Here is a 27701-nt window from a genome sequence, read left to right on the forward strand (position 1 = left end):
TTGCATTCAGCTGAGGCAGAAGAGATCACATTTTCTGTCCCATTTCCTCTTGAACACTGGGGAGGTCGAACTGGGAGCCACGCTCTGCTCATCTCCCCTCTAGACTCTGGGTGTCCCACAAATAGCACCCTATTCCCTGTGTAGTGCACTACTATAGGGTTATGGTCAAAAGTACTGCACTATATAGAGAATAGGGTGGCATTTGGGACGTATCCTCTCCGTCAGTGTATTTATGATGGAACAACATTCATGCCAGTAAAACAAACACCAGTGAACTAAACTGCAGCACGTGGCCGAGCCAGACTAGCTACATGTTTAAATATACCAGATCACTGTGTATTAGTTCACCATGACTCTACTATAGAACCAGTACTATACAACCAGCCAGACTAGCTACATGTTTAAATATACCAGATCACTGTGTATTAGTTCACCATGACTCTACTATAGAACCAGTACTATACAACCCAGCCAGACTAGTTACATGTTTAAATATACCAGATCACTGTGTATTAGTTCACCATGACTCTACTATAGAACCAGTACTATACAACCCAGCCAGACTAGCTACATTTTTAAATATACCAGATCACTGTGTATTAGTTCACCATGACTCTACTATAGAACCAGTCCTATACAACCCAGCCAGACTAGTTACATGTTTAAATATACCAGATCACTGTGTATTAGTTCACCATGACTCTACTATAGAACCAGTACTATACAACCCAGCCAGACTAGCTACATGTTTAAATATACCAGATCACTGTGTATTAGTTCACCATGACTCTACTATAGAACCAGTACTATACAACCCAGCCAGACTAGCTACATGTTTAAATACAGTGCCTATAGAACCAGTACTATACAACCCAGCCAGACTATACCAGATCACTGTGTATTAGTTCACCATGACTCTACTATAGAACCAGTACTTGAACTTTGCGACCTTTTGCCACATTTCAGGCTTCAAACATAAAGATATAAAACTGTATTTTTTTGTGAAGAATCAACAACAAGTAGGACACAATCATGAAGTGGAACGACATTTATTGGATATTTCAAACTTTTTAACAAATCAAAAACGGAAAAATTGGGCGTGCAAAATTATTCAGCCCCCTTAAGTTAATACTTTGTAGCGCCCTTTTGCTGCGATTACAGCTGTAAGTCGCTTGGGGTATGTCTCTATCAGTTTTGCACATCGAGAGACTGACATTTTTCCCATTCCTCCTTGCAAAACAGCTCGAGCTCAGTGAGGTTGGATGGAGAGCATTTGTGAACAGCAGTTTTCAGTTCTTTCCACAGATTCTCGATTGGATTCAGGTCTGGACTTTGACTTGGCCATTCTAACACCTGGATATGTTTATTTTTGAACCATTCCATTGTGGATTTTGCTTTATGTTTTGGATCATTGTCTTGTTGGAAGACAAATCTCCGTCCCAGTCTCAGGTCTTTTGCAGACTCCATCCGGTTCTCTTCCAGAATGGTCCTGTATTTGGCTCCATCCATCTTCCCATCAATTTTAACCATCTTCCCTGTCCCTGCTGAAGAAAAGCAGGCCCAAACCATGATGCTGCCACCACCATGTTTGACAGTGGGGATGATGTGTTCAGGGTGATGAGCTGTGTTGCTTTTACGCCAAACATAACGTTTTGCATTGTTGCCAAAATGTTCAATTTTGGTTTCATCTGACCAGAGCACCTTCTTCCACATGTTTGGTGTGTCTCCCAGGTGGCTTGTGGCAAACTTTAAAGGACACTTTTTATGGATATCTTTAAGAAATGGCTTTCTTCTTGCCACTCTTCCATAAAGGCCAGATTTGTGCAATATACGACTGATTGTTGTCCTATGGACAGAGTCTCCCACCTCAGCTGTAGATCTCTGCAGTTCATCCAGAGTGATCATGGGCCTCTTGGCTGCATCTCTGATCAGTCTTCTCCTTGTATGAGCTGAAAGTTGAGGGACGGCCAGGTCTTGGTAGATTTGCAGTGGTCTGATACTCCTTCCATTTCAATATTATCACTTGCACAGTGCTCCTTGGGATGTTTAAAGCTTGGGAAATCTTTTTGTATCCAAATCCGGCTTTAAACTTCTTCACAACAGTATCTCGGACCTGCCTGGTGTGTTCCTTGTTCTTCATGATGCTCTCTGCGCTTTTAACGGACCTCTGAGACTATCACAGTGCAGGTGCATTTATACGGAGACTTGATTACACACAGGTGGATTGTATTTATCATCATTAGTCATTTAGGTCAACATTGGATCATTCAGAGATCCTCACTGAACTTCTGGAGAGAGTTTGCTGCACTGAAAGTAAAGGGGCTGAATAATTTTGCACGCCCAATTTTTCAGTTTTTGATTTGTTAAAAAAGTTTGAAACATCCAATAAATGTCATTCCACTTCATGATTGTGTCCCACTTGTTGTTGATTCTTCACAAAAAAATACAGTTTTATATCTCTATGTTTGAAGCCTGAAATGTGGCAAAAGGTCGCAAAGTTCAAGGGGGCCGAATACTTTCGCAAGCCACTGTATACCAGATCACTGTGTATTAGTTCACCATGACTCTACTATAGAACCAGTACTATACAACCCAGCCAGACTAGCTACATGTTTAAATATACCAGATCACTGTGTATTAGTTCACCATGACTCTACTATAGAACCAGTACTATACAACCCAGCCAGACTAGCTACATGTTTAAATATACCAGATCACTGTGTATTAGTTCACCATGACTCTACTATAGAACCAGTACTATACAACCCAGCCAGACTAGCTACATGTTTAAATATATCAGATCACTGTGTATTAGTTCACCATGACTACTATAGAACCAGTACTATACAACCGTAGCAGGTGGTGTGGTAAGCCCAACGCATTAACCGGGGGCACACTGCCTGCCCTCCAGGACATCTACAGCACCTGGTGTCACATGAAGGACAAGAAGATCATCAAGGACCTCTGCCACCCGAGCCACGGCCTGTTCACCCCACTAACACCTAGAAGATCATCAAGGACCTCAGCCACCCGAGCCACGGCCTGTTCACCCGCTAACATCTAGAAGATCATCAAGGACCTCAGCCACCCGAGCCACGGACTGTTCACCCCGCTAACACCTAGAAGATCCTCAAAGACCTCCATCCTTACAGAACACGGAACACTATTCTGATTCCAGATGATCAATCCTTACAGAAAACGGAACACTATTCTGATTCCAGATGATCCATCCTTACAGAACACGGAACACTCAATACGCTTTAACTTTTTCTCCATCTTCATTAGGAAGTTGTGTGGCAGTTTGGGGAAAAAAACTACTTTTTTCTTGACTGATTACCATTTGATGGCTGTGGTACCAATTTGTCATATCATTTGAAAGGGCTGTTTCTCAGCTTTCAAAATATGTATCATGTTTTCATATATGGTTTGACACCAGCAAATGTAGCTGGTTAATGCATGCAGAGGTCCTGGTCTGAGTACATCTCAGAGCAGTTAGCTGGTTAATGCATGCAGAGGTCCTGGTCTGAGTACATCTCAGAGCAGTTAGCTGGTTAATGCATGCAGAGGTCCTGGTCTGAGTACATCTCAGAGCAGTTAGCTGGTTAATGCATGCAGAGGTCCTGGTCTGAGTACATCTCAGAGCAGTTAGTACATCTCAGAGCAGTTAGCTGGTTAATGCATGCAGATGTACATGTTTTAATGCATGCAGAGGTCCTGGTCTGAGTACATCTCAGAGCAGTTAGCTGGTTAATGCATGCAGAGGTCCTGGTCTGAGTACATCTCAGAGCAGTTAGCTGGTTAATGCATGCAGAGGTCCTGGTCTGAGTACATCTCAGAGCAGTTAGCTGGTTAATGCATGCAGAGGTCCTGGTCTGAGTACATCTCAGAGCAGTTAGCTGGTTAATGCATGCAGAGGTCCTGGTCTGAGTACATCTCAGAGCAGTTAGCTGGTGTTCTAAAGCCTAGTGTTTCCATTCCCCTTTAAAACACTGATTTTTTTATGGACGGGCTGGAGGGCTGGCGGGCGTCTCCATCCGGACTGACTGAGAGCAGAGGGAGTTCAGCTGTCAACCGGTTTCTCAGCCAAGAGTTAAAGCTGCTACTTGCATGTTAATCCACACACACACACACACACACACACACACACACACACACACACAATACATGAAACAGAACATAAAGGGATTAGTGATAAGAGTCTATTGACTATGTAATAGCATATTAGTTAGGTCAGTCCACTGGGTATGTAGCATTGTCAGAGAAGGGACAGAGAGCTAAAGGGACATTATGGATAATGAAAGCATTGTGTCATGAAATGGACTTTGCCTTATCAAAATGTTGAAGCAGGAAGTTCAATGATTAAAAGGAGGTTCATCCAAGATAACAGCCAAGTCTCGTGACAAACTAAGGATTAAAATGATTACTGGCACATTAAAACGACCAAATATGTCCATTGATCAGTAGAGAAAACTCCAAAAACAACCCAGCTCTCTGAAGAGGCGAGTCAAGAGCTGTGGACTTTGAATACATCTCTAGTCTACACTCTCCTCTTTGGTCTGTTGTGAAGCTTTTGAAACAAGGGAAACAGGGCCAAAACACAGTGGCACACAGTATATAAAGCACGTCACCAAATCATCCATCTCTCTCCACACACACAGATCTCACTCCGACTAATCCTGTGGCGTGTGCGTGCGGTACGTGTTTAAATATCAATAAATGATTGGAGTGTGTGTGGCAGGGCACTGTGCTCCTTTATGAATGGCTGATCAAAGGGACTGTGGGGCAGGCAGGCAGCGACCTCTCCTTTCAGACTCTGGGTAAAGGTTAAAGAGCGGCTGTCTAAGGGCTCTGCCCAGATGGAGGGAGGCCCAAACCCACTTGGTCGGGTAGATAGAATATTCACTGGTTGCCATGGAGATTTCTAAGGCTCTGAGAAGAGAGCTTGCTTTGCACTTAGCTCTGACTTCCTACTTCCTGAAACAAACCAACATCCAGGAAATAGCTTTTGATCTATGACGCAGGTGTACAGTCTACAACCAAACAAAACTAAAGCAGGTCAACGGAGTGGCATCCAAATTACACAGGTCAAATACCATTTTGTTTACCTAGAAAATAGACAAACAAATAGGCTGTTGAGGTACAACCTGACAGAGGGTTGGCTATACATCAGATATTCTCTTTCATCAAGAGTCACTGTCCTGCCATTCCCCTACAGACAGCAGCACCTACAGGAACCCTTCTCCATCACAGGGGGGCTCAGTCTTTGATATGCGTGTTTGAAGTGAGAGTGAGTGAGAGTTCTGTTCACAAACACAAACAGACCCCACAGAGCCCCAGGACAGCAACACAATTAGACCCAACCACATCATGAGAAAACAAAAAGATCATTATTTCCAATGTGTCAAGTTACAAAAAAAACAGAGCAAACTAGAATGCTATTTGTCCCTAAACAGAGAGAACACAGTAGCAGAATACCTGACCACTGTGACTGACTCAAACTTAAGGAAAGCTTAGACTATGTACAGACTCAGTGAGCATAGCCTTGCTATTGAGAAAGGCCGTCATAGGCAGACATGGCTCTCAAGAGAAGACAGACAATGTGCCCACTGCCCACAAAATGAGGTGGAAACTGAACTGCACTTCCTAACATCCTGTCCAATGTATGACCATATTAGAGACACATATTTCCCTCAGATTACACAGATCCACAAAGAATTACAAAACAAATCCAATTTTTATGAACTCCCGTATCTACTGGGTGAAATACCACAGTGTGACATCACAGCAGCAAGATTATTATTATTATTTATTTTCCATTTTGTACTTTAACTATTTTCACATCGTTACAACACTGTATATAGGCAAATATCTTTTTATTTTGGAACCTTTGTGAGTGTAATGTTTACTGTTCATTTTTTATTGTTTATTTCACTTTGGTTTATTATCTACTTCACTTGCTTTGGCGATGTTAACATATGTTTCCCATGACAATGACGCCCCTTAAATTTGAATTGAATTGAAATGGAACAGAGAGAGAGAGGCTCTACATTTACTCTCTGCATCTCCAGCTGAGAGAACGGGCTAATTTAACACACAGAAACACACACTACGGCCCTACAGTTAATGGCCTCAGGCCTCGGAGAGGACTATCAGGAAGTGTACTGAAAGTGTATTGATTTGCGAGAAGTGTTGGGTAAATGAGTGACAGTCAGGGAGAGATCATAGAGACATAGAGACAAAGAGAGAGGGGTAATAGAGAAAGAGAGGTTGAGGTAGATAAACAGAGAGAGAGAGAGAGGTTGAGGTAGATAAACAGAGAGAGAGAGAGAGGTTGAGGTAGATAAACAGAGAGAGAGAGAGAGGTTGAGGTAGATAAACAGAGATAAACAGAGAGAGGTTGAGGTAGATAAACAGAGAGAGAGAGAGAGGTTGAGGTAGATAAACAGAGAGAGAGAGAGAGGTTGAGGTAGATAAACAGAGAGAGAGAGAGAGGTTGAGGTAGATAAACAGAGAGAGAGAGAGGTTGAGGTAGATAAACAGAGAGAGAGAGAGAGGTTGAGGTAGATAAACAGAGATAAACAGAGAGAGGTTGAGGTAGATAAACAGAGAGAAAGAGAGAGGTTGAGGTAGATAAACAGAGAGAGAGAGAGAGGTTGAGGTAGATAAACAGAGAGAAAGAGAGGCGCTGAGGTAGATAAACAGAGAGAGAGAGATAAACAGAGAGAGAGAGTAGAGAGGTTGAGGTAGATAAACAGAGAGAGAGAGGTTGAGGTAGATAAACAGAGAGAGAGAGGTTGAGGTAGATAAACAGAGAGAGGTTGAGGTAGATAAACAGAGAGAGAGAGAGAGGTTGAGGTAGATAAACAGAGATAAACAGAGAGAGGTTGAGGTAGATAAACAGAGAGAAAGAGAGAGGTTGAGGTAGATAAACAGAGAGAAAGAGAGAGGTTGAGGTAGATAAACAGAGAGAAAGAGAGAGGTTGAGGTAGATAAACAGAGAGAGAGAGAGAGGTTGAGGTAGATAAACAGAGAGAAAGAGAGAGGTTGAGGTAGATAAACAGAGAGAGAGAGGTTGAGGTAGATAAACAGAGAGAGGTTGAGGTAGATAAACAGAGAGAGGTTGAGGTAGATAAACAGAGAGAGGTTGAGGTAGATAAACAGAGAGAGAGAGGTTGAGGTAGATAAACAGAGAGAGGCTGAGGTAGATAAACAGAGAGAGAGTACTAAAGCTACACATACAGAGATAGATGAATTGGTTACCTGGTGCAGGTCTTTTCCCAGTGTATACTCCTGGAAGTACCCTGGGGCGGCGGAGGAGGCTCTGATGGCCTGCCACATCTTGTGTTTACAGTCTCCTATGTAGTGGGACCTGACCCCTGGAAGCATGCTGTAGTTCCTGAACACATAGGCCTTCAGAGGCAGACCCCTGTTCACTATGGTGCTCACTGCTGACACCTAGAGGAGGAACAGAGGCATGAACTAAATGAAGACGTGTTCATGAGAGAAGAGATGGGTTGGTTGTTTAGCAACAAAACCAACGTGCACAACAGACGGGTTGTCTTAGATTGTTAACAACATGTAAAGTATATTTAGTCTCCCATGTTTATTGTGCAAATGTATTTATGTTTTCAATGAGCACTTGTTGTCTCTTAAATGCATCGTTACAGTTGTTGATTAGCTAGCTAGTGAATTTTAGCCCCATTAGCATTGACATGACATCAGTCAAAACAAGACATGGTGTCAAGAACAAGACACAATGAGACTAAACGAGCAGCCTAGGACTCCCAACATGGCAGCTTCTTGTCATTGTTGCTATGTGACCGTCCAGGATCATAACAACGCAGGCCATCCAGCCGTACCGATGCGTACGTATCATTTTAGTGACTCGTCAGCCTACCCGTCGATATGGACTTGATTAAGTCTTTGTTCCCAGTGTAAGTGTATGGTTGTTAAAGTGATGTATAGATCAAACCTTACCTTTGGGCATTTGGGATCCCGGGCTGTCTCGACCATGAGGCCTTCTCCCATTCTCTCCCTGTTACACACAAAACATTCACCACTTCATTATCAAATCAGACAAAATTATACTGCAATTTACATGCTCCAAAATAAGAACATGATTTTCATAGGTCAGACGACACTGTCAAGATATTTTACCACTGACATGACAGTATACTAGTCGGAGCAGCAGGGTACTGACATAACAGGGTACTGACATGACAGTATACTAGACGGAGCAGCAGGGTACTGACATGACAGTATCCTAGACGGAGCAGCAGGGTACTGTACTCACTTGAGGATGTTCTCCCAGATCTGGCTGTCGTAGAAGGCGTGGCTCCAGCCCATCTTGACGGTTCCCACGATGACGTTCTGTTTGAACACATCAGAACCCAGCTTCCTGTAGAGTTCCTCACAATCATCCAGAGGAATCTGGAACACCCCCAACATGAAGGCCAGGATGGCACCTGAGGGACAGGGGTTCATCGTGTTAAGATGCCACGTGCCAAACAGGACTTTCAGATTTAAAAAAATGTTGTGATATCCAATTGGTAGTTACAGTCTTGTCCCATTGCTGCAACTCCCGTACAGAGGGAGAGGCGAAGGTTGAGAGCCATGCATCCTCCGAAACACGACCCCGCCAAGCCATACTGCCTCTTGACACACAGCTCGCTTAACCCGGAAGCCAGCCGAACCAACGTGTCAGAGGAAACACCATACAGCTGGCGACCGTGTCAGAGTACATGCGCCAGGCCCACCACAGGAGTCGCTAGGGTTTGCGCAAGGCCCAAACCCTCCCCTAACCCGGATGATGCTGGGACAATTGTGTGTCGCCTCATGGGTCTCCCGGTCGCAGCCGGTCTGTAATGACGCCTCAAGCGCTGCTCCACTCGGGAGGCCCTGACTTTTTGATTTTAAGACTGGACTGTATAGTGCCTTTCATTAAACACAAGTGACTGGGTTCTCAGACATAAATGAAACCTAGTCTTGGCCTAAAATAATGCTCAATGGGTTATGTTCTCAACACTAGGCCTAATCTGTGTCTGGGAAACCAGCCCTAGTAGTGTGGACCGATATCATGTTGTAGAAAATACAGGGAGCTTGGTGAAACAGCCTACCTGTGCTGACCCCACAGATGTAGTCAAACAGCTGGTAGATGGGTTTGCCCGTCAGTGTCTGCAGTTTGTGTAGGGTCTGCAGGGCTACCAGTCCCCTGGTCCCCCCTCCATCGATGGCCAGGATCCGTATACCCTGGCCCTTCACAGGGTCTGTGTATCCCACCAGGGCCAGGGCCTCTCTCACTGCAGCCTGGAGCCGGGGGTCTCTGGTCTGCCTCAGACGCAACAGGCACGGGATCACCCTCTCCTGGGGGGGATTCACTTCAGCAAATTCACACACTTCTACATGTACCCATCTTAGTTGAATGCACTGAAGTTGGTCTATCAGAGCTTCTGCTACATGACTAAAATATGAATGTAAATATACCCACAGTATATCTACAAGGAATGAAGTTTACATTGTCTACAAAAACAGCCCCACACCTTGACGGCCACGCCGCGTGTCTCAGGGTACTCCAGAAGATGCAGGCTAAGCTCCTCCACACGGCTGGTGTGGATATTCATGTCTGTGGCTTTCTGGATGCCCTGCACCAAGGCTCTGGTCCTGTTGTCCATACTCACCCGGGCTATGATCTGGGATGGGAGGGCACAGAACATATCCAGGATCCTTTTAAAAATGTATATCAAAATGAGATATAAGGTAATCATTGTGTGTAATGTTTTCCCTCTGTCCTAGATCATTGAACTTCAAACGGACAGGGTAAGACACTTCAAACTGACAGGGTAAGACACTTCAAACTGACAGGGTAAGACACTTCAAACTGACAGGGTAAGACACTTCAAACGGACAGGGTAAGACACTTCAAACGGACAGGGTAAGACACTTCAAACGGACAGGGTTAGACACTTCAAACGGACAGGGTTAGACACTTCAAACGGACAGGGTTAGACACTTCAAACGGACAGGGTTAGACACTTCAAACTGACAGGGTAAGACACTTCAAACGGACAGGGTAAGACACTTCAAACGGACAGGGTAAGACACTTCAAACGGACAGGGTAAGACACTTCAAACGGACAGGGTAAGACACTTCAAACGGACAGGGTAAGACACTTCAAACGGACAGGGTAAGACACTTCAAACTGACAGGGTAAGACACTTCAAACGGACAGGGTAAGACACTTCAAACTGACAGGGTAAGACACTTCAAACTGACAGGGTAAGACACTTCAAACGGACAGGGTAAGACACTTCAAACTGACAGGGTATTAAAAGTTAATTTTAATTCATTCACATGGCAGAGAATCATTCATTTCTATGAATCAGTTTCAGTACCTTCTCTCTCTGGCTCAGCAGTAGTTTCTTGGCCCCCTCTTCAGCATTCTTCTTCTGCTCCTCAGTCTCCATCTTCTCTCCAGGCTTCCTCATAGCCTCCTCCGTGGTCTTCTCTTCAACTGCTGCTGTGACGCTCTTGGGGTCAGCTCTGAACTTACTAGGTACCAAGGGTGCTATATAGCTGCCAAAGAATGCCTGAACATTGGGACGAGGGTCAGACAGATACTGCCCAAACCCCCCTTTTTTAGAGGGTGTTAGGGTGGGGGTAGGGGTGGAGGTATAGGAGACTGGGTCAGAGGAAGTACTGTCTGTGGCAGGGCTAACCTCCTCCAGGGGAGGAGTCAGTTGTGGGGTAGCTGCCTTGCCCTGGATAGCCTTGGTCTCAGCTGCCACAGGTACTGAAATGGGGATGTGGTCCCCGCTCTTAGTACTCTGATAGCGTAGACTGAGAGCAGGCTTGGAGGACGTGGATGCTTGAGCATTGTCATTTAGATGGTGAGGCTTCTTGTCATCTCCTGTTGATAGACTACTACAACTCCCAAAGTAGTCGTTGACGTGTTGAGACAGGCTGCTGTATGTCTCGTCCATGTTGGTGGACAGGGCCTCTGGTTGGAACAGCTGTAACGTCTGCTTGGCAATGGCTGATGAGGAGCTAGCGGTGGATATAGCCACTGACGCAGCGAGGCTCTGTTTGGGCTTGACGATGGCCATGAAGGGTTTCTCTAAAGCCTGAAGTGGCTGATTCTCCTTCCCTTCCTCTCCATTGTTCTGGTCCTGTCCTACTGTCTGATCCTGCTCTGGTGGCTTCATGTCTATTGCAGCAGCTGAAGGGTCACTAGCTGCCGGGGTTGGAGATGGAGTCAGAGGCTCCAGTACCTTCTCTGCATGGGCGGCTGCGGCACTGGGCTTAAGGCGGGAGATCTTGGAGAGGAGGTCGCTGCCACTTACTGCTTTAGTAACAGTGTTGAGCGTGCTCCTGATCCGCGACATGCGTCAGCTCACACCAGAGACAGGAGAGAGTTAAAATGGTATGACTGGACTACAGCCTTGCTTGTGCCAGTGCTGATATGGGAATAGAACTTGATGGGTCATCTCCTTCGCTTGTGTGGTCTGTGTTCAGTTCGGACAACCTCTGGAGACTGGGTCAGTCAGGACAACCTCTGGAGACTGGGTCAGTCAGGACAACCTCTAGAGACTGGGTCAGTCCTCTTGGATCTGGTCCAGCATAGGTCATCTAGGAATGAAGCTGCCTCCTAGAATATCTGAGAAAGAAAGCCAATGGATGTCAGAGGACTTTGTGCAAAGTCTAGCTAAATAAACATACCATTTAGCCTTAAGTAAAACCACAATGGAGCCCCTCATTAGAATGAAGAAAGGTATTTGTCCCACACAAAAAAATAGATAGGGTTTGAATGGCCAACCAGTGCTATCAAATCCCCGGATGTTCCTTCTGTTCCAAGGTAGCCATGGAAACCCTTCAAAACAACAACATTCGTTTTCCAGTGTAGAAAACGAATGATTATCTACGGGTTTCCAAATACTTTATCAAAGTAAGTTTTGATATACGAAGAGAAACACGATGGACGAGAGGCCTTCATCAAACCTAAGTTTGAGAGCATCTGAAATCGTGAAAAATGTAGTGGAGAACGCACGCGGTGCCCTCGGCCACCAGCAAGCGGTGGAAGACTCCACCGAATACGAGTTTAGAAACATAGAATGGATAACTTGCAAGGACTTTACAATTGAACTGGGGAAAGTGCGAATCGAGGAGTACATCCACACATGGGAGGTGCACACCAGCTGGCTTTTTAGCCTAGTATTCCTCGAGGAGACGGATCATGAGTTTCACAAACAGTATCACTACCGGGCACAATGGAGCATCCCCACCCGACGCACCCCGATCCCCAAGGCGACTGCCAGTGTCTACTTTGTCATTGTGATTTCCAAGATCAAACCTCAGACTTTGCCCGTGGACGTGTACTTTCTAGTGGAGTCGAACAGGCTGACACACAGGCCAGGGGAAACGAGGTTCAGGGAGAAGTGGTTGAAAGACGTCATCGAGAGCAAAACGTTGCTCCAGAATACTGTCGACTTTTAGCAATGTAAACATTGGGAATGGACAGCTAAACGTTTCTGTGGCGAATATTCATCTCTTATGAGACAGCTAGCGTTACCTAGCGAGTACATTTCCAGGCCAACGGGGAACACACGAGTCATTACATGGGCTTGTATCAATAAAGGGACTACTGCCTTCACTGTGAAGAGTTGGAAAAAAACATAGCTGTATATCAGCGAAGCTGTGTGTTTTACAACAACTCGGTCGTTTTTTTGCTAACTAGCGATACAACACAGCAGCTAGTACCTAACGTGAATTTATTTTACGGTGGGTTAGCTAACTGGCAAAGCAGCATCAGCTCGCTAATCATCATTGAGTTTACGACAGCCCATTTCAAACGGTGTTTTGTAGATTATGATAAAAACCTAGACAAATGTAACATTTCATCCAAGGAAATTACCTGAATAGTCAGCGTTTTATTGACAGATCTGCTCGCTAAGGAAAACAGGAAATGTGTAAATATACAATAGATCACGTTACGGTGCTCTGCTTCTCGATTGGCTGTTTCATAGGCACGTCAACCGCTAACCACCAACCACGAGAGGGCATGCATTGACTGCTCTGTAACACTAGAGGGCAGCATTTTATGTGAGATAATCCTCCCTGTGTGAATCATTACGTTTCATTGTGGAACAGCTACAGTATTTAATTTAATTTAAATAGGATAAAAATCATTCCGCATGACTCATTTGTATTACTTATGTTTGGCACAAATGTTTATTTCACCAATTAGAGTATGAATTAATGATTTGATCAAATCTAGATGGAGTGTGCATTCGATTGTAATCAACAACATTCCAGCATCATGGAGAGCGACATAGCCACATACAGCCCACTACCGAAAGTAGCTAATGGTTTATCTATAACATTATTATTTCTGTTGTTAACCCAATCACAAGAGGAGGATTGTACAATTGATCAAATACAATATCAACATGTGATGCAAATTAAATATGGATGATTTAGAGATCATTCACTGATCATCCCATTGAGGATGTATCTATCTCTACTATGGATTGTTCCATGCAGAGTCTCGTTCAACAACATGCAGTGTGAAATGTCAGCAAGGTGTGCAAATGTCAAATGAGCTCAGTGGTTTTTGCCTGTCTCTTATACAACATGGTTGGGAGGAACATTGACTTCAACAAAGGTAATTGGACAAGGTCCGTTCAGGTCTCATAATGGGGTGCCCACGAATTCTCACAAACCTCAATGTAAAACCACTGTCTGGATGGGTCCCAAATGGAACCTGTTCCTGTGCATGTGCCTGTTCCTGTGTCTGTGCCTGTTCCTGTGTCTGTTCCCGTGTCTGTGTCTGTTCCTGTGCCTGTGTCTGTTCCTGTGCCTGTAACTGTGTCTGTTCCTGTTTCTGTGTCTGTGCCTGTTCCTGTGTCTGTTTCTGTGCCTGTTCCTGTGTCTGTTTCTGTGCCTGTTCCTGTGTCTGTTTCTGTGCCTGTGCCTGTTCCTGTGCCTGTTCCTGTGTCTGTTCCTGTGTCTGTGCCTGTTCCTGTGTCTGTTCCTGTGTCTGTTTCTGTGCCTGTTCCTGTGTCTGTTCCTGTGTCTGTTACTGTGCCTGTTCCTGTAACTGTGTCTGTTCCTGTGTCTGTGCCTGTGTCTGTTCCTGTTCCTGTTCCTGTATCTGTTCCTGTGCCTGTTCCTGTGTCTGTGCCTGTTCCTGTGCCTGTTCCTGTGCCTGTTCCTGTGCCTGTTCCTGTGTCTGTTCCTGTGTCTGTTCCTGTGCCTGTTTCTGTGCCTGTTTCTGTGCCTGTTCTGTTCCTGTTCCTGTGCCTGTTCCTGTGTCTGTTCCTGTTCCTGTTCCTGTTCCTGTGTCTGTTCCTGTGTCTGTTCCTGTGCCTGTTCCTGTGTCTGCTCCTGTGTCTGTGCCTGTTCCTGTTCCTGTGCCTGCTCTAAAGGTCCATAGAGTTCTCAATGTGTTTATTGGATTTCCACCCTTATTACATAACACAAACAGTAGCTACATCACCAGTAGTGGGCATAGACCAGTTGAATAAATGACTCTCTGGTACAGAGTGTAATAACATGGAGGAACACAGAAACAGCCCACAGAGGCACAGTGCTGCTGGAGGAGCAGAGAAACAACCCACAGAGGCACAGTGCTGCTGGAGGATCACAGAAACAACCCACAGAGGCACAGTGCTGCTGGAGGATCACAGAAACAACCCACAGAGGCACAGTGCTGCTGGAGGAACACAGAAACAACCCACAGAGGCACAGTGCTGCTGGATATTCCTGTTGATCCTAGCTGCCAAAATTAAACACAATTACATTTTTGTGTTTGTGTATATATGGATGCATGGATGTTTTATAGCAAAAACCCTCCCTCATTGTTCCATTCAAACAGTAATAACAGTTTCAATAGAGGTCACCAAAAACATACAGCAGAAGCAAACCCATTATTATGTCATATGTCATTATTATGTCATATGTCATTATTGTTCTGTCATCTATAGAAGAAAAGCCTTCTCTGATTATACACTGTATCCAGATTCCTGTCACAGTGCTCTGAAGTGACTCAATAGTAAACGTTGAAATTTTGTTCCTTCCTATGAAGGGCAGCAGATAATTCCAGATATTAGTGGCGCAATCCAATTCAAGTTCCCCTTCCCTCTTAACCACGACAAGTCCCCATAGCAACCAGGTCTTACACCGTGCTCCCTGGAGCCGTATAGGTAAGGTTGATGATAGGGGTAAACAAGACAGAGAGATGGTCAGATGTTTGGAACCGATAGATGATTCACACAGAGACTGAGGATATAGAGAAGCCCATGAGGTCATATAGAAGTCCATTACACTCACATGGCTTCATTGCATGACTCCACATTCATTCTAAAGTCTACTGTACACAGTGAGCGATGCTCCGCAACCTAAAGATGAATCACACTGAGTGGGGATATTGGGAATCCCAGGGGATCATAGAAGACAGAATTGCAGTTATTGCTATGTGGTGTTACAGCGCCACTCCAGATTCATTTCAAAGTGGCCAGTGTAGCTCAGATCTACTGTATACTGTAGCTAGATACAGCTTTACAGCACCACTCCAGATTCATTTCAGAGTGTATTTCAGTGTATCTCAGATCTACTGTATACTGTAGCTAGATACAGCTTTACTGCACCACTCCAGAATCATTTCAGAGTGTATTTCAGTGTAGCTCAGATCTACTGTATACTGTAGCTAGATACAGCTTTACTGCACCACTCCAGATTCATTTCAGAGTGTATTTCAGTGTATCTCAGATCTACTGTATACTGTAGCTAGATACAGATTCATTTCAGAGTGTATTTTTACTCAGATCTACTGTATACTGTAGCCAGCTTTACAGCACCACCAGAATCATTTCAGAGTGTATTTCAGTGTATCTCAGATCTGTATATTAGATACAGCTGCACCACTCCAGAATCATTTCAGAGTATCTCAGTATCTCAGATTCATTTCAGAGTGTATTTCAGTGTATCTCAGATCTACTGTATACTGTAGCTAGATACAGCATTACAGCACCACTCCAGAATCATTTCAGAGTGTATTTCAGTGTATCTCAGATCTACTGTATACTGTAGCTAGATACAGCTTTACAGCACCACTCCAGAATCATTTCAGAGTGTATTTCAGTGTAGCTAAGAGCCATTGGGGAACAACAACAATATATATATATATATATATTTTAGGCATAGAGGACATGCTGTGTAAAAGTTGACGTGTGAAGACAGAAGATGCAGCAGTGGAAACGTGATAAACACTGGATGAATCATCTAAAAGGGTCTATTTCTGACTTGCTTTACGACAGCGAGCTTTAGAGCATCACTAATATATGCACATTACGTCTGTATGTATGTTGACCTGATCATATCGCTCCCTGTCACTGAACATGGTGGGTGGCATGACGGGTGGCATGATGGGTGGCATGATGGGTGGCATGATGGGTGGCATGGTGGGTGGCATGATGGGTGGCATGGTGGGTGGCATGGTGGGTGGCATGATGGGTGGCATGATGGGTGGCATTACTGGTGGCATTACTGGTGGCATAAATGATCGGCTATGAAAAGCCAACTGACATTTACTCCTGAGGTGCTGACCTGTTGCACCCTCTACAACCATTGTCAAATAAAATAAAATAAATTTGTCACATACACATGGTTAGCAGATGTTAATGCGAGTGTAGTGAAATGCTTGTGCTTCTAGTTCCGACAATGCAGTAATAACCAATGAGTAATCTAACCTAACAATTCCAAAACTACTACCTTATACACACAAGTGTAAAGGGATAAAGAATATGTACATAAAGATATGAATGAGTGATGGTACAGAACGGCATAGGCAAGATGCAGTAGATGGTATCGAGTACAGTATATACATATGAGATGAGTAATGTAGGGTATGTAAACAAAGTGGCATAGTTTAAAGTGGCTAGTGATACATGTATTACATAAAGATGCAGTAGATGATAGAGTACAGTATATACATATACATATGAGATGAATAATGTAGGGTATGTAAACATTATATTAAGTAGCATTGTGACTTATTATTTGACCCTGCTGGTCATCTATGAACGTTTGAACATCTTGGCCATGTTCTGTTATAATCTCTACCAGGCACAGCCAGAAGAGGACTGGCCACCCCACATAGCCTGTTTTTCCTCTAGGTTTCTTCCGAGGTTTTGGCCTTTCTAGGGAGTTTTTCCTTGCCACCGTGCTTCTACACCTGCATTGCTTGCTGTTTGGGGTTTTAGGCTGGGTTTCTGTACAGCACTTTGAGATATCAGCTGATGTAAGAAGGGTTATATAAATAAATACATTTGATTGATTGATGGACGGGTGGTATAGACAGGTGCCATGGATGGGTGGCATGGATGGGTGGCATAGATGGGTGGCATGGACGGGTGGCATGGATGGGTGGCATGGACGGCTGGCATGACAGGTGGCATAGACAGGTGGCATGATGGGTGGCATGATGGGTGGCATGGATAGAATGGATGGGTGGAATGGATGGGTGGCATGGCAGGTGGCATGGACAGCTGGCGTGGGTGGGTGGCATGGACAGGTGGCATGGTGGGTGGCATGGACATGGGTGGCATGATGGGTGGCATAGACAGGTGGCATGGATGGGTGGCATGGCAGGTGGCATGGATGGAATGGATGGGTGGAATGGATGGGTGGCATGGCAGGTGGCATGGACGGCTGGGATGGGTGGGTGGCATGGACAGGTGGCATGATGGGTGGCATGGACATGTGGCATGATGGGTGGCATCTACAGGTGGCATGGACAGGTGGCATGATGGGTGGCATGATGGGTGGCATGAACTGCATAATAGATGTATAGTAGGAAAATACTATTATGTGGTACTTAACAGCACCATAAACAGTGTCGGTGTGTCCTCACACTGAAGGAGAACAGTCTTTTATTCTAGCATGATGTGGTGTGCGTCCCAAATGGCATCCTATTCCCTATATAGTGCACTACTTTTGACCAGGGCCCATAGGGTCTAAAGTAGTGCACTATGTAGGGAATGGGGTGCCATTTGGGACACAGTCATGGTGTGGAGAGGTTGTGGATAATGAATAACAGCACTCAGCACACTGTAACACTCAGAAGCGAAGGATCTGCAAGCTGCTAAGACACAAATCTCAGCTTCAATACATCCTGTCAGATATGTGCCTCCCTGCTGATAAGTACTGTACAAATGACCTTTTCTTCACGACTGTCACAAAGGACCTGGGTGAAACAGGACAGAGAGAAGTGCTCTCACAGAGCCCAGAGTAACGGTAGAAACACATCATTTCACAATATGATATTTACCACAGTCTGCATCTCTAGGAATTAATTTTCTCCAAGACCAGCCAGTCAATACAGTTGTTGACTTGATGCTTCTAAATCAACATGGGTCATATTGATACATGGATGCTGAGGGGAAATGCTTCTAAATCAACATGGGTCATATTGATACATGGATGCTGAGGGGAAATGCTTCTAAATCAACATGGGTCATATTGATACATGGATGCTGAGGGGAAATGCTTCTAAATCAACATGGGTCATATTGATACATGGATGCTGAGGGGAAATGCTTCTAAATCAACATGGGTCATATTGATACATGGATGCTGAGGGGAAATGCTTCTAAATCAACATGGGTCATATTGATACATGGATGCTGAGGGGAAATGCTTCTAAATCAACATGGGTCATATTGATACATGGATGCTGAGGGGAAATGCTTCTAAATCAACATGGGTCATATTGATACATGGATGCTGAGGGGAAATGCTTCTAAATCAACATGGGTCATATGATACATGGATGCTGAGGGGGAAACACCAATGTTCTTTTACATTACATTGTAAAGGATACAAGTCCTTATACCTGACTTTTATCAATCATATTCAACATGGATTCAATTGGAAAGAGTCTAGTTTAGGGGTGGATGTCGTCTGTTCCTTTTGTATTCTGTGGAAGAAAGGCTTTTCATTAGGCCCATGTGGCTGATGGTCACAAAGTACTGGTCTATGTCTACAATTAATATTGACAGAAAATGGAAATGAGGGACATTGAAGGAAATGAATGTGCACTCACGTGTGAAGCCAGGGGAGGTGTTCATATTGAACATGTAGCCATGATGTTCATTACAATCTGGGAATGCGCACTGCGCACCTACCTATACAGCACATTCTGATTTCACCCGTGCATCCAGAGCCATATTTAAACAGGCCTCCAGCTCTGGTGCACCTGTCGTTGCTGCCCATCTTTTCTCGGACGGTGATGGCCCGTACAAAATGTCATAGACAGACGATGCTTGCAGGGTTACCCAACCACATAGCGCCGGGCGGCCAAACTGACGTTTCTTGAAGGTATGTAGCTATCAATGGAGCAGCAAATTCAGGGTGAGTCGTCAGGCAAATACGACGCTACTACCAGCTACCAGCACTTGTTGCTGCTGCGCAGAATAACTGCGCATCATCGTGCGAGAGATAGTGGCCGAATTGCCAATAGGAAAGTATTGGACCTAATTTTCTGAACATAATTAACAATGGAAAAAAAATGGTAACCAAAAAATCTTGTAAGGGACAATGAGTTTACAACTCAATTATAGTGGCAATGGCAGTTCGGAGCGGGAGGACGCGGGAGGAACTGATGAAACAGGTGAACACGACTTTGCGCTTATAAAAGCTGGGGTTTTGGGATTGATTTTTGTCTTAGCCACATGTGGGAATTTGTGCCTTCTGCATGCACTTTGGAGGAAGCGCAAGATGAATACAAAGACCCAACTGTTCCTTCTGCACCTGTGTTTTGCGGACCTAGTGGTCGCTTTCTTCCAAGTCCTACCGCAGCTCTGCATGGAGATTACGCACCGGTTCCGGGGCTCAGATTTCGTCTGTAGGTCGGTGAAATATCTTCAGGTAGTTGGGATGTTCGCCTCCACATACATGATAGTGGCCATGACCATAGATCGGTACCATGCGGTCTGCAAACCCATGGTGTCGTTCTTGAAGGGTTCTTTTAAGAGGTACGTCGCCATAGGCGCAGCGTGGCTGGTCTCTCTGGCTTTCAGCACTCCGCAACTCTTCATCTTCTCTCTCCAAGAACTCGAGGACAACCTGTATGATTGTTGGGCGACATTTATCGAACCTTGGGGTTCTAAGATATACATCAGCTGGATTACTTTATCAGTGTTTGTTCTCCCGGTTATCATCTTGCTGTACTGCCAGATTAAAATATGCACGGGGATATACTTTAACATGAAGAGAAAGGCGCTCCAGGCTTCCACGAGCGACAGGCGCACGGGCACCAAAGGGGTCTCGAGCGCGATGTTGAAGACGGTCAAAATGACATTCGTCATCATTATGGTCTACTCCATATGCTGGAGCCCCTTCTTTGTGGTCCAGTTGTGGTCTGCATGGAGTCCCAGTACAGCGCCCACAAATGGTAAATTCGATTTATTTGTGTACCTGCTTGTCATTTTACTACATTGTTAGGAGCACAGGTATCTAGAAGCCACAGGTATGTAGAAGCCACAGGTATCTAGAAGCCACAGGTATCTAGAAGCCACGGATATCTAGTTTAATCACACTGATTGGCCTCCAGTTCCATTGATTTGCATGACCTTTCCCATTCTATCTGTGGAAACCTGTGGTGCTATTTTTATCATGCCATATCCCCTCCCCCTCTCTCCCTCTCTCTCGCTCTCTCTCTCTCCCACTCCCTCTCTCTCTCTCTCTCTCTCCCCCTCTCTCTCTCTCTCTCTCTCTCTCCTCTCTCTCTCTCTCTCTCTCTCTCTCTCTCTCTCTCTCTCTCTCTCTCTCTCTCTCTCTCTCTCTCTCTCAGGTCCACTGTTTGTCATCATCATGCTGCTTGCCAGTCTAAACAGCTGTACCAACCCCTGGATCTATCTTTACTACAGCTAGGAGACACTATGTTGGACTAGCTCTGGCCCAGGGCGCTACTTTCAGCTCCACAGAAGTCTCAGCATCAGCAAGCCACACATAACACCATGGACCAGAGCTATTGATTGACCATGTGGGTAATAGGGGAACTCCTCCTACTCCACTGCTTCACCTTGTACTTTATATAGCATTTCTTTGATGTCATTGAAGACCTATGGTTTAGACATATGGAAATATTTGTAAATATCCTCGTTGATTCAACATCAATATTGGTATGTCAAGCTGACCATTTTAGCTCTCAGCAGTAAGCAAATGTAATGTATATTCTGTCAAGCTAATATTCTATAAGAGGTGCAGGTGCTCCTGTCCTAATCAATCACTGATTATCTGGGATGAGCTCCTGTCCTAATCAATCACTGATTATCTGGGATGAGCTCCTGTCCTAATCAATCACTGATTATCTGGGATGATCTCCTGTCCTAATCAATCACTGATTATCTGGGATGAGCTCCTGTCCTAATCAATCACTGATTATCTGGGATGAGCTCCTGTCCTAATCAATCACTGATTATCTGGGATGAGCTCCTGTCCTAATCAATCACTGATTATCTGGGATGAGTTCCTGTCCTAATCAATCACTGATTATCTGGGATGATCTCCTGTCCTAATCAATCACTGATTATCTGGGATGATCTCCTGTCCTAATCAATCACTGATTATCTGGGATGATCTCCTGTCCTAATCAATCACTGATTATCTGGGATGATCTCCTGTCCTAATCAATCACTGATTATCTGGGATGATCTCCTGTCCTAATCAATCACTGATTATCTGGGATGAGCTCCTGTCCTAATCAATCACTGATTATCTGGGATGAGCTCCTGTCCTAATCAATCACTGATTATCTGGGATGATCTCCTGTCCTAATCAATCACTGATTATCTGGGATGAGCTCCTGTCCTAATCAATCACTGATTATCTGGGATGAGCTCCTGTCCTAATCAATCACTGATTATCTGGGATGATCTCCTGTCCTAATCAATCACTGATGATCTGGGATGAGCTCCTGTCCTAATCAATCACTGATGATCTGGGATGAGATCCTGTCCTAATCAATCACTGATTATCTGGGATGATCTCCTGTCCTAATCAATCACTGATTATCTGGGATGACTGGCCACCAGAAAAACTATTGTGAGGAAGGATATGGGCATCGGTGAACAACGAATGGTTGCTTTGTGAGTATAATGTATATTCTTATGATTATCTGGTCCATATATTTATTGATGTGTTTGAGCTCTGACGTGTCTTTACATAGATATCTGTATGTTCTCTGTTTTGTGTAATGCAACAATAAAACACGTCTGCACATGATTTGAATAATTCACTGAACAAGTCTGAATGTATCTATCTACTAATACGAACATTATTTAAAAACCCCTGGTGCAAAACTCTGTTCAGGAGGAGTGTAAATGTGTTTTATGTTGAACACTAGTCTGTTCAGGAGGAGTGTAAATGTGTTTAATGTTGAACATTAGTCTGTTCAGGAGGAGTGTAAATGTGTTTCATGTTGAACACTAGTCTGTTCAGGAGTGTAAATGTGTTTAATGTTGAACACTAGTCTGTTCAGGAGTGTAAATGTGTTTCATGTTGAACACTAGTCTGTTCAGGAGTGTAAATGTGTTTCATGTTGAACACTAGTCTGTTCAGGAGGAGTGTAAATGTGTTTAATGTTGAACACTAGTCTGTTCAGGAGGAGTGTAAATGTGTTTTATGTTGAACACTAGTCTGTTCAGGAGTGTAAATGTGTTTAATGTTGAACACTAGTCTGTTCAGGAGGAGTGTAAATGTGTTTCATGTTGAACATTAGTCTGTTCAGGAGGAGTGTAAATGTGTTTTATGTTGAACACTACTCTACTGTTGTGTTGATTGCTGCTGCCTTCTCAGCCAGGCCTCCCGTGAGACTCTGTGTCTCAACTGGCTTTTCCTGGTTAAATAAAGGTGAAATAAAAAGTTCCACAGGGAAGTGAACTAATTCAGTGGTTTCTGGGAAAGCACACTGTCAAAGGAATAACTCTAATGACTGACATATGCGTGTGCTCTCTCCCTTCTAGCTTCAAACAAAATGGTACCGTGTGGTAAACATTTCAAAGAAATGAAGACCATTGTTACATTCAACAATAGTCCTAAAGGTTTTCTTTTGAAAACACTTTTCCAATAGCAGACTCTCAGAGCTGGTTTTCTTCCAGCCAAGTGATTATGACACATGCAGGCAGGGTTGGGGAGTATCTGATTACATGTAATCTGATAACCATCAGTTACGTTACCAGCAATAATATTCTAATCAGATTACAGATGCTGTTGAAATACTAGATGGTTGCGTCTTCCATTACTTTTAAATTAAAAATGGATGTTTGCAGGAAAAAATACATGATGACACCTTTCTGTTTCCTCAATGACATTCAATTGTAAAAACACGCAAGTTAAAGTTTGTTCCACCTGAGCAAGTCTGACCACCAATCAGAGAGCACTATGATGACACACCAAATGCTGACCACCAATCAGAGAGCACTATGATGACACACCAAATGATGACCACCAATCAGAGAGCACTATGATGACACACCAAATTATGACCACCAATCAGAGAGCACTATGATGACACACCAAATGATGACCACCAATCAGAGAGCACTATGATGACACACCAAATGATGACCACCAATCAGAGAGCACTATGATGACACACCAAATGATGACCACCAATCAGAGACTACTATGATGACACACATTTGATGGATCCATTTTGTCTTCTTCTAATGCCTCTTAAAGGGAAAATAATCAGATTACATGACTGAGTTTGGGCAATCCAAAGTTACATGACTGAGTTTGGGCAATCCAAAGTTACATTACTGAGTTTGGGCAATCCAAAGTTACATTACTGAGTTTGGGCAATCCAAAGTTACATTACTGAGTTTGGGCAATCCAAAGTTACATTACTGAGTTTGGGCAATCCAAAGTTACATTACTGAGTTTGGGCAATCCAAAGTTATATTACTGAGTTTGGGCAATCCAAAGTTACATTACTGAGTTTGGGCAATCCAAAGTTACATTACTGAGTTTGGGCAATCCAAAGTTACATTACTGAGTTTGGGCAATCCAAAGTTACATTACTGAGTTTGGGCAATCCAAAGTTACATTACTGAGTTTGGGCAATCCAAAATTACATTACTGAGTTTGGGCAATCCAAAGTTACATTACAGATTACAATTTTGGACAGACAACTAATAACTGTAACGGATACATTTAGAATGTAACCCACCCGACCCTGCATGCCTGCTATTGACAGTTTGGTAACACTTTATATTAAGGTCCCTTAATAAACAATATATAAACAGTTTGTAAAGAGATTACTTACCACTTATTCATCATTATTCCTACATTTGTAAATGTCATTAAGAAATCCATAAATAGTCATTTACACATTTATAAACATTATTTTAAATAATTTATTAACGATTTATGAGATCATTCATAAATTGTTTCATCATAGTATGTTAACAATTTGTAAATTATTAATAATCTACAACTAATGTACTTATTTGTCAACCTAAGTTATTGTCAACATAATATTATTGATAATGTATTTGTTAATGGTTGATTAATGGTTTGACTCAGCATGTATTTACATATTTATAAATGCATTTATATACAGTATGTCTCATGAATGGTATATTTATTCATTGTTAATGAGTACATTTATAAATGCATTTATATACAGTATGTCTCATGAATGGTATATTTATTCATTGTTAATGAGTACATTTATAAATGCATTTATATACAGTATGTCTCATGAATGGTATATTTATTCATTGTTAATGAATTTATAAATGTGAGAACATTTACTTACTAATAACTCAGTTGATGATTCATTTAAATCCTTATAAACCATTTACTAATTATTAATAAACTATTTTGCAGCCCCTAATCTAATGTTGTGGATCCAATGAGTTGCTTTAGCATTACCTAACCTAGCATGCTGACGAAAAGTGCAGTTGAATGAAAAACGAGCAGTATTTAAATCTTCTCAGTTTTGTGGCTTGGATAAGGGGATAATTAGGAGTACAAGCAACACCTTCTATTCACGGATTGACGTACGTTTTTCAAGCCAAATCCCTCCTCCGTCACTGCGGTGAAAACATATTGGACAGTTTTGACTTGAAGGCAGACTGAACTTCAAGTTGAGTCTTGGCTAACTAAACACAGTAACATAGAGTACCAGTCTAAAGTCTGGACACACCGACTCATTCAAGGGTTTTTTCTTTATTTGTACTATTTTCTACACTGGAGAATAACAGTGAAGACATCAACACTATGAAATAACACATATGTAGCAACCAAAAAAGTGTTAAAACAAATCAAAATATAATTTATACTTGAGCTTCTTCAAAGTAGGCACCCTTTGTCTTGATGACAGCTCTGCACACTCTTGGCATTCTCTCAACCAGCTTCATGAGGTCGTCTTTTGACTGCTTCTGTATGTAAATACATTGATAAAAATGTATATAAATGGTGAGTCAAACCATTAATCAACCATTAACAAATGCCTTATAAACTAATCTTATGAGTTGACAATAACTCCTTATGATTGCTCCTGGCTGTGGTTTTCTTCATGGTCACTTATTGTGAATTTCAGACTGCCTGAATAACAGACCATGAAATGACATAAACACAAGACCATCTATTCTCTTCCCAAACGTTTATCCATCTTGTAAACATTCAGACAATAGAACGAAGGACTTGATTGCAAATTGCCTGTGAGGAAGATAAATGCCTTTCATGTTCACTTTGAAAGCTATCATCATACTTCAGCAAGTGTGTGGTACATGGCCAATATACCACGGCTAAGGGCTGTCTCCAGGAACTCTGTGTTGCGTTGCGCTTCAGAACAGCCCTTAGCCGTGGTATATTGGCCATATACCACACCCCCCCATGCCAATATAGGATATGTAGTATGGCTTGTCCAACGGTTTCATAACCACTACCTGCATTCACATAATGACTGTACTTTGTCTTGAAGGGGGCTGCGTTTCCTACATCCATCTTTGGGCTTGGAAATGAATTATATCTACCCATCGATTCTTGAAGAATATTACTTATGAATGACCTATGAGTTTAGTTTAACTGTCGTACTCTATCAGAACCCAATCGAAAAACTTGTTTTACTCCAATATTTGTAAACAATGCAATTGTAAACAGTGTATAGCCTCAAAACATGGTTAAACATATAGTTCACCCTCAGCTTTTTACCAAAACAGTGGTGGGGTGCTGCTTTAATATAGTTTATAAAGACCCACTGTTCCTAAGACAGGACTCCTACATGTTACTGTATGTGCTGTACTGTAGGGTTTATTATTCTACATGTTACAGTTAGATTACCTCACCTGTCATTCACCTGCCTTTATAGAATGAACTGAAGTTAGATTACCTCACCTGTCACTCACCTGCCTTTATAGAATGAACTGAAGTTAGATTACCTCACCTGTCACTCACCTGCCTTTATAGAATTAACTGAAGTTAGATTACCTCACCTGTCACTCACCTGCCTTTATAGAATTAACTGAAGTTAGATTACCTCACCTGTCACTCACCTGCCTTTATAGAATTAACTGAAGTTAGATTACCTCACCTGTCACTCACCTGCCTTTATAGAATTAACTGAAGTTAGATTACCTCACCTGTCACTCACCTGCCTTTATAGAATTAACTGAAGTTAGATTACCTCACCTGTCACTCACCTGCCTTTATAGAATTAACTGAAGTTAGATTACCTCACCTGCCTTTATAGAATTAACTGAAGTTAGATTACCTCACCTGTCACTCACCTGCCTTTATAGAATTAACTGAAGTTAGATTACCTCACCTGTCACTCACCTGCCTTTATAGAATCACCTGCCTTTATAGAATTAACTGAAGTTGATTACCTCACCTGCCTTTATAGATTACCTAGATTACCTGTCACTCACCTGCCTTTATAGAATTAACTGAAGTTAGATTACCTCACCTGCCTTTATAGAATGAACTGAAGTTAGATTACCTCACCTGTCACTCACCTGCCTTTATAGAATTAACTGAAGTTAGATTACCTCACCTGCCTTTATAGAATTAACTGAAGTTAGATTACCTCACCTGTCACTCACCTGCCTTTATAGAATTAACTGAAGTTAGATTACCTCACCTGCCTTTATAGAATTAACTGAAGTTAGATTACCTCACCTGCCTTTATAGAATTAACTGAAGTTAGATTACCTCACCTGCCTTTATAGAATTAACTGAAGTTAGATTTCACCTGCCTTTATAGAATTAACTGAAGTTAGATTACCTCACCTGTCACTCACCTGCCTTTATAGAATTAACTGAAGTTAGATTACCTCACCTGCCTTTATAGAATTAACTGAAGTTAGATTTCACCTGCCTTTATAGAATTAACTGAAGTTAGATTACCTGCCTTTATAAAATTAACCTGTCACCTGTCATTCACCTGCCTTTATAGAATTAACTGAAGTTAGATTACCTCACCTGCCTTTATAGAATTAACTGAAGTTAGATTACCTCACCTGTCACTCACCTGCCTTTATAGAATTAACTGAAGTTAGATTACCTCACCTGCCTTTATAGAATTAACTGAAGTTAGATTACCGCGCCTGTCACTCACTCACCTGCCTTTATAGAATTAACTGAAGTTAGATTTCACCTGTCACTCACCTGCCTTTATAGAATTAACTGAAGTTAG

At 43.0% G+C, this 27701-nt stretch overlaps 3 protein-coding genes across 3 annotated transcripts; 2 read left to right on the top strand and 1 right to left on the bottom strand.

The window, feature by feature from the left end:
- Positions 1-4532: 4532 nt before the first annotated feature.
- Positions 4533-12992, bottom strand: LOC112240703 (calcium-independent phospholipase A2-gamma). The gene is made up of 8 exons (XM_024408957.2): positions 12909-12992; positions 10393-11654; positions 9540-9689; positions 9117-9363; positions 8294-8465; positions 7978-8035; positions 7131-7455; positions 4533-4567 (listed from the first exon to the last, which is right to left on the bottom strand). Exons 2-8 carry the CDS (start codon positions 11380-11382, stop codon positions 4533-4535), a joined length of 1977 nt encoding a protein of 658 aa, XP_024264725.2. The 5' UTR covers positions 11383-11654; positions 12909-12992.
- akap14 (A-kinase anchoring protein 14) lies at positions 11861-13831 on the top strand. Its single transcript, XM_042313675.1, has one exon. It carries the CDS (start codon positions 11972-11974, stop codon positions 12488-12490), a length of 519 nt encoding a protein of 172 aa, XP_042169609.1. The 5' UTR covers positions 11861-11971; the 3' UTR covers positions 12491-13831.
- A 5626-nt stretch (positions 13832-19457) lies between these two features.
- Positions 19458-22887, top strand: avpr2l (arginine vasopressin receptor 2, like). Its single transcript, XM_042313677.1, has 2 exons — positions 19458-20447; positions 20847-22887. Exons 1-2 carry the CDS (start codon positions 19592-19594, stop codon positions 20924-20926), a joined length of 936 nt encoding a protein of 311 aa, XP_042169611.1. The 5' UTR covers positions 19458-19591; the 3' UTR covers positions 20927-22887.
- The last annotated feature ends 4814 nt before the right edge of the window (positions 22888-27701 follow it).

The sequence above is a fragment of the Oncorhynchus tshawytscha genome, unplaced genomic scaffold (assembly GCF_018296145.1).
Source record: "Oncorhynchus tshawytscha isolate Ot180627B unplaced genomic scaffold, Otsh_v2.0 Un_contig_5417_pilon_pilon, whole genome shotgun sequence".
Taxonomy (NCBI): Eukaryota; Metazoa; Chordata; class Actinopteri; order Salmoniformes; family Salmonidae; genus Oncorhynchus; species Oncorhynchus tshawytscha.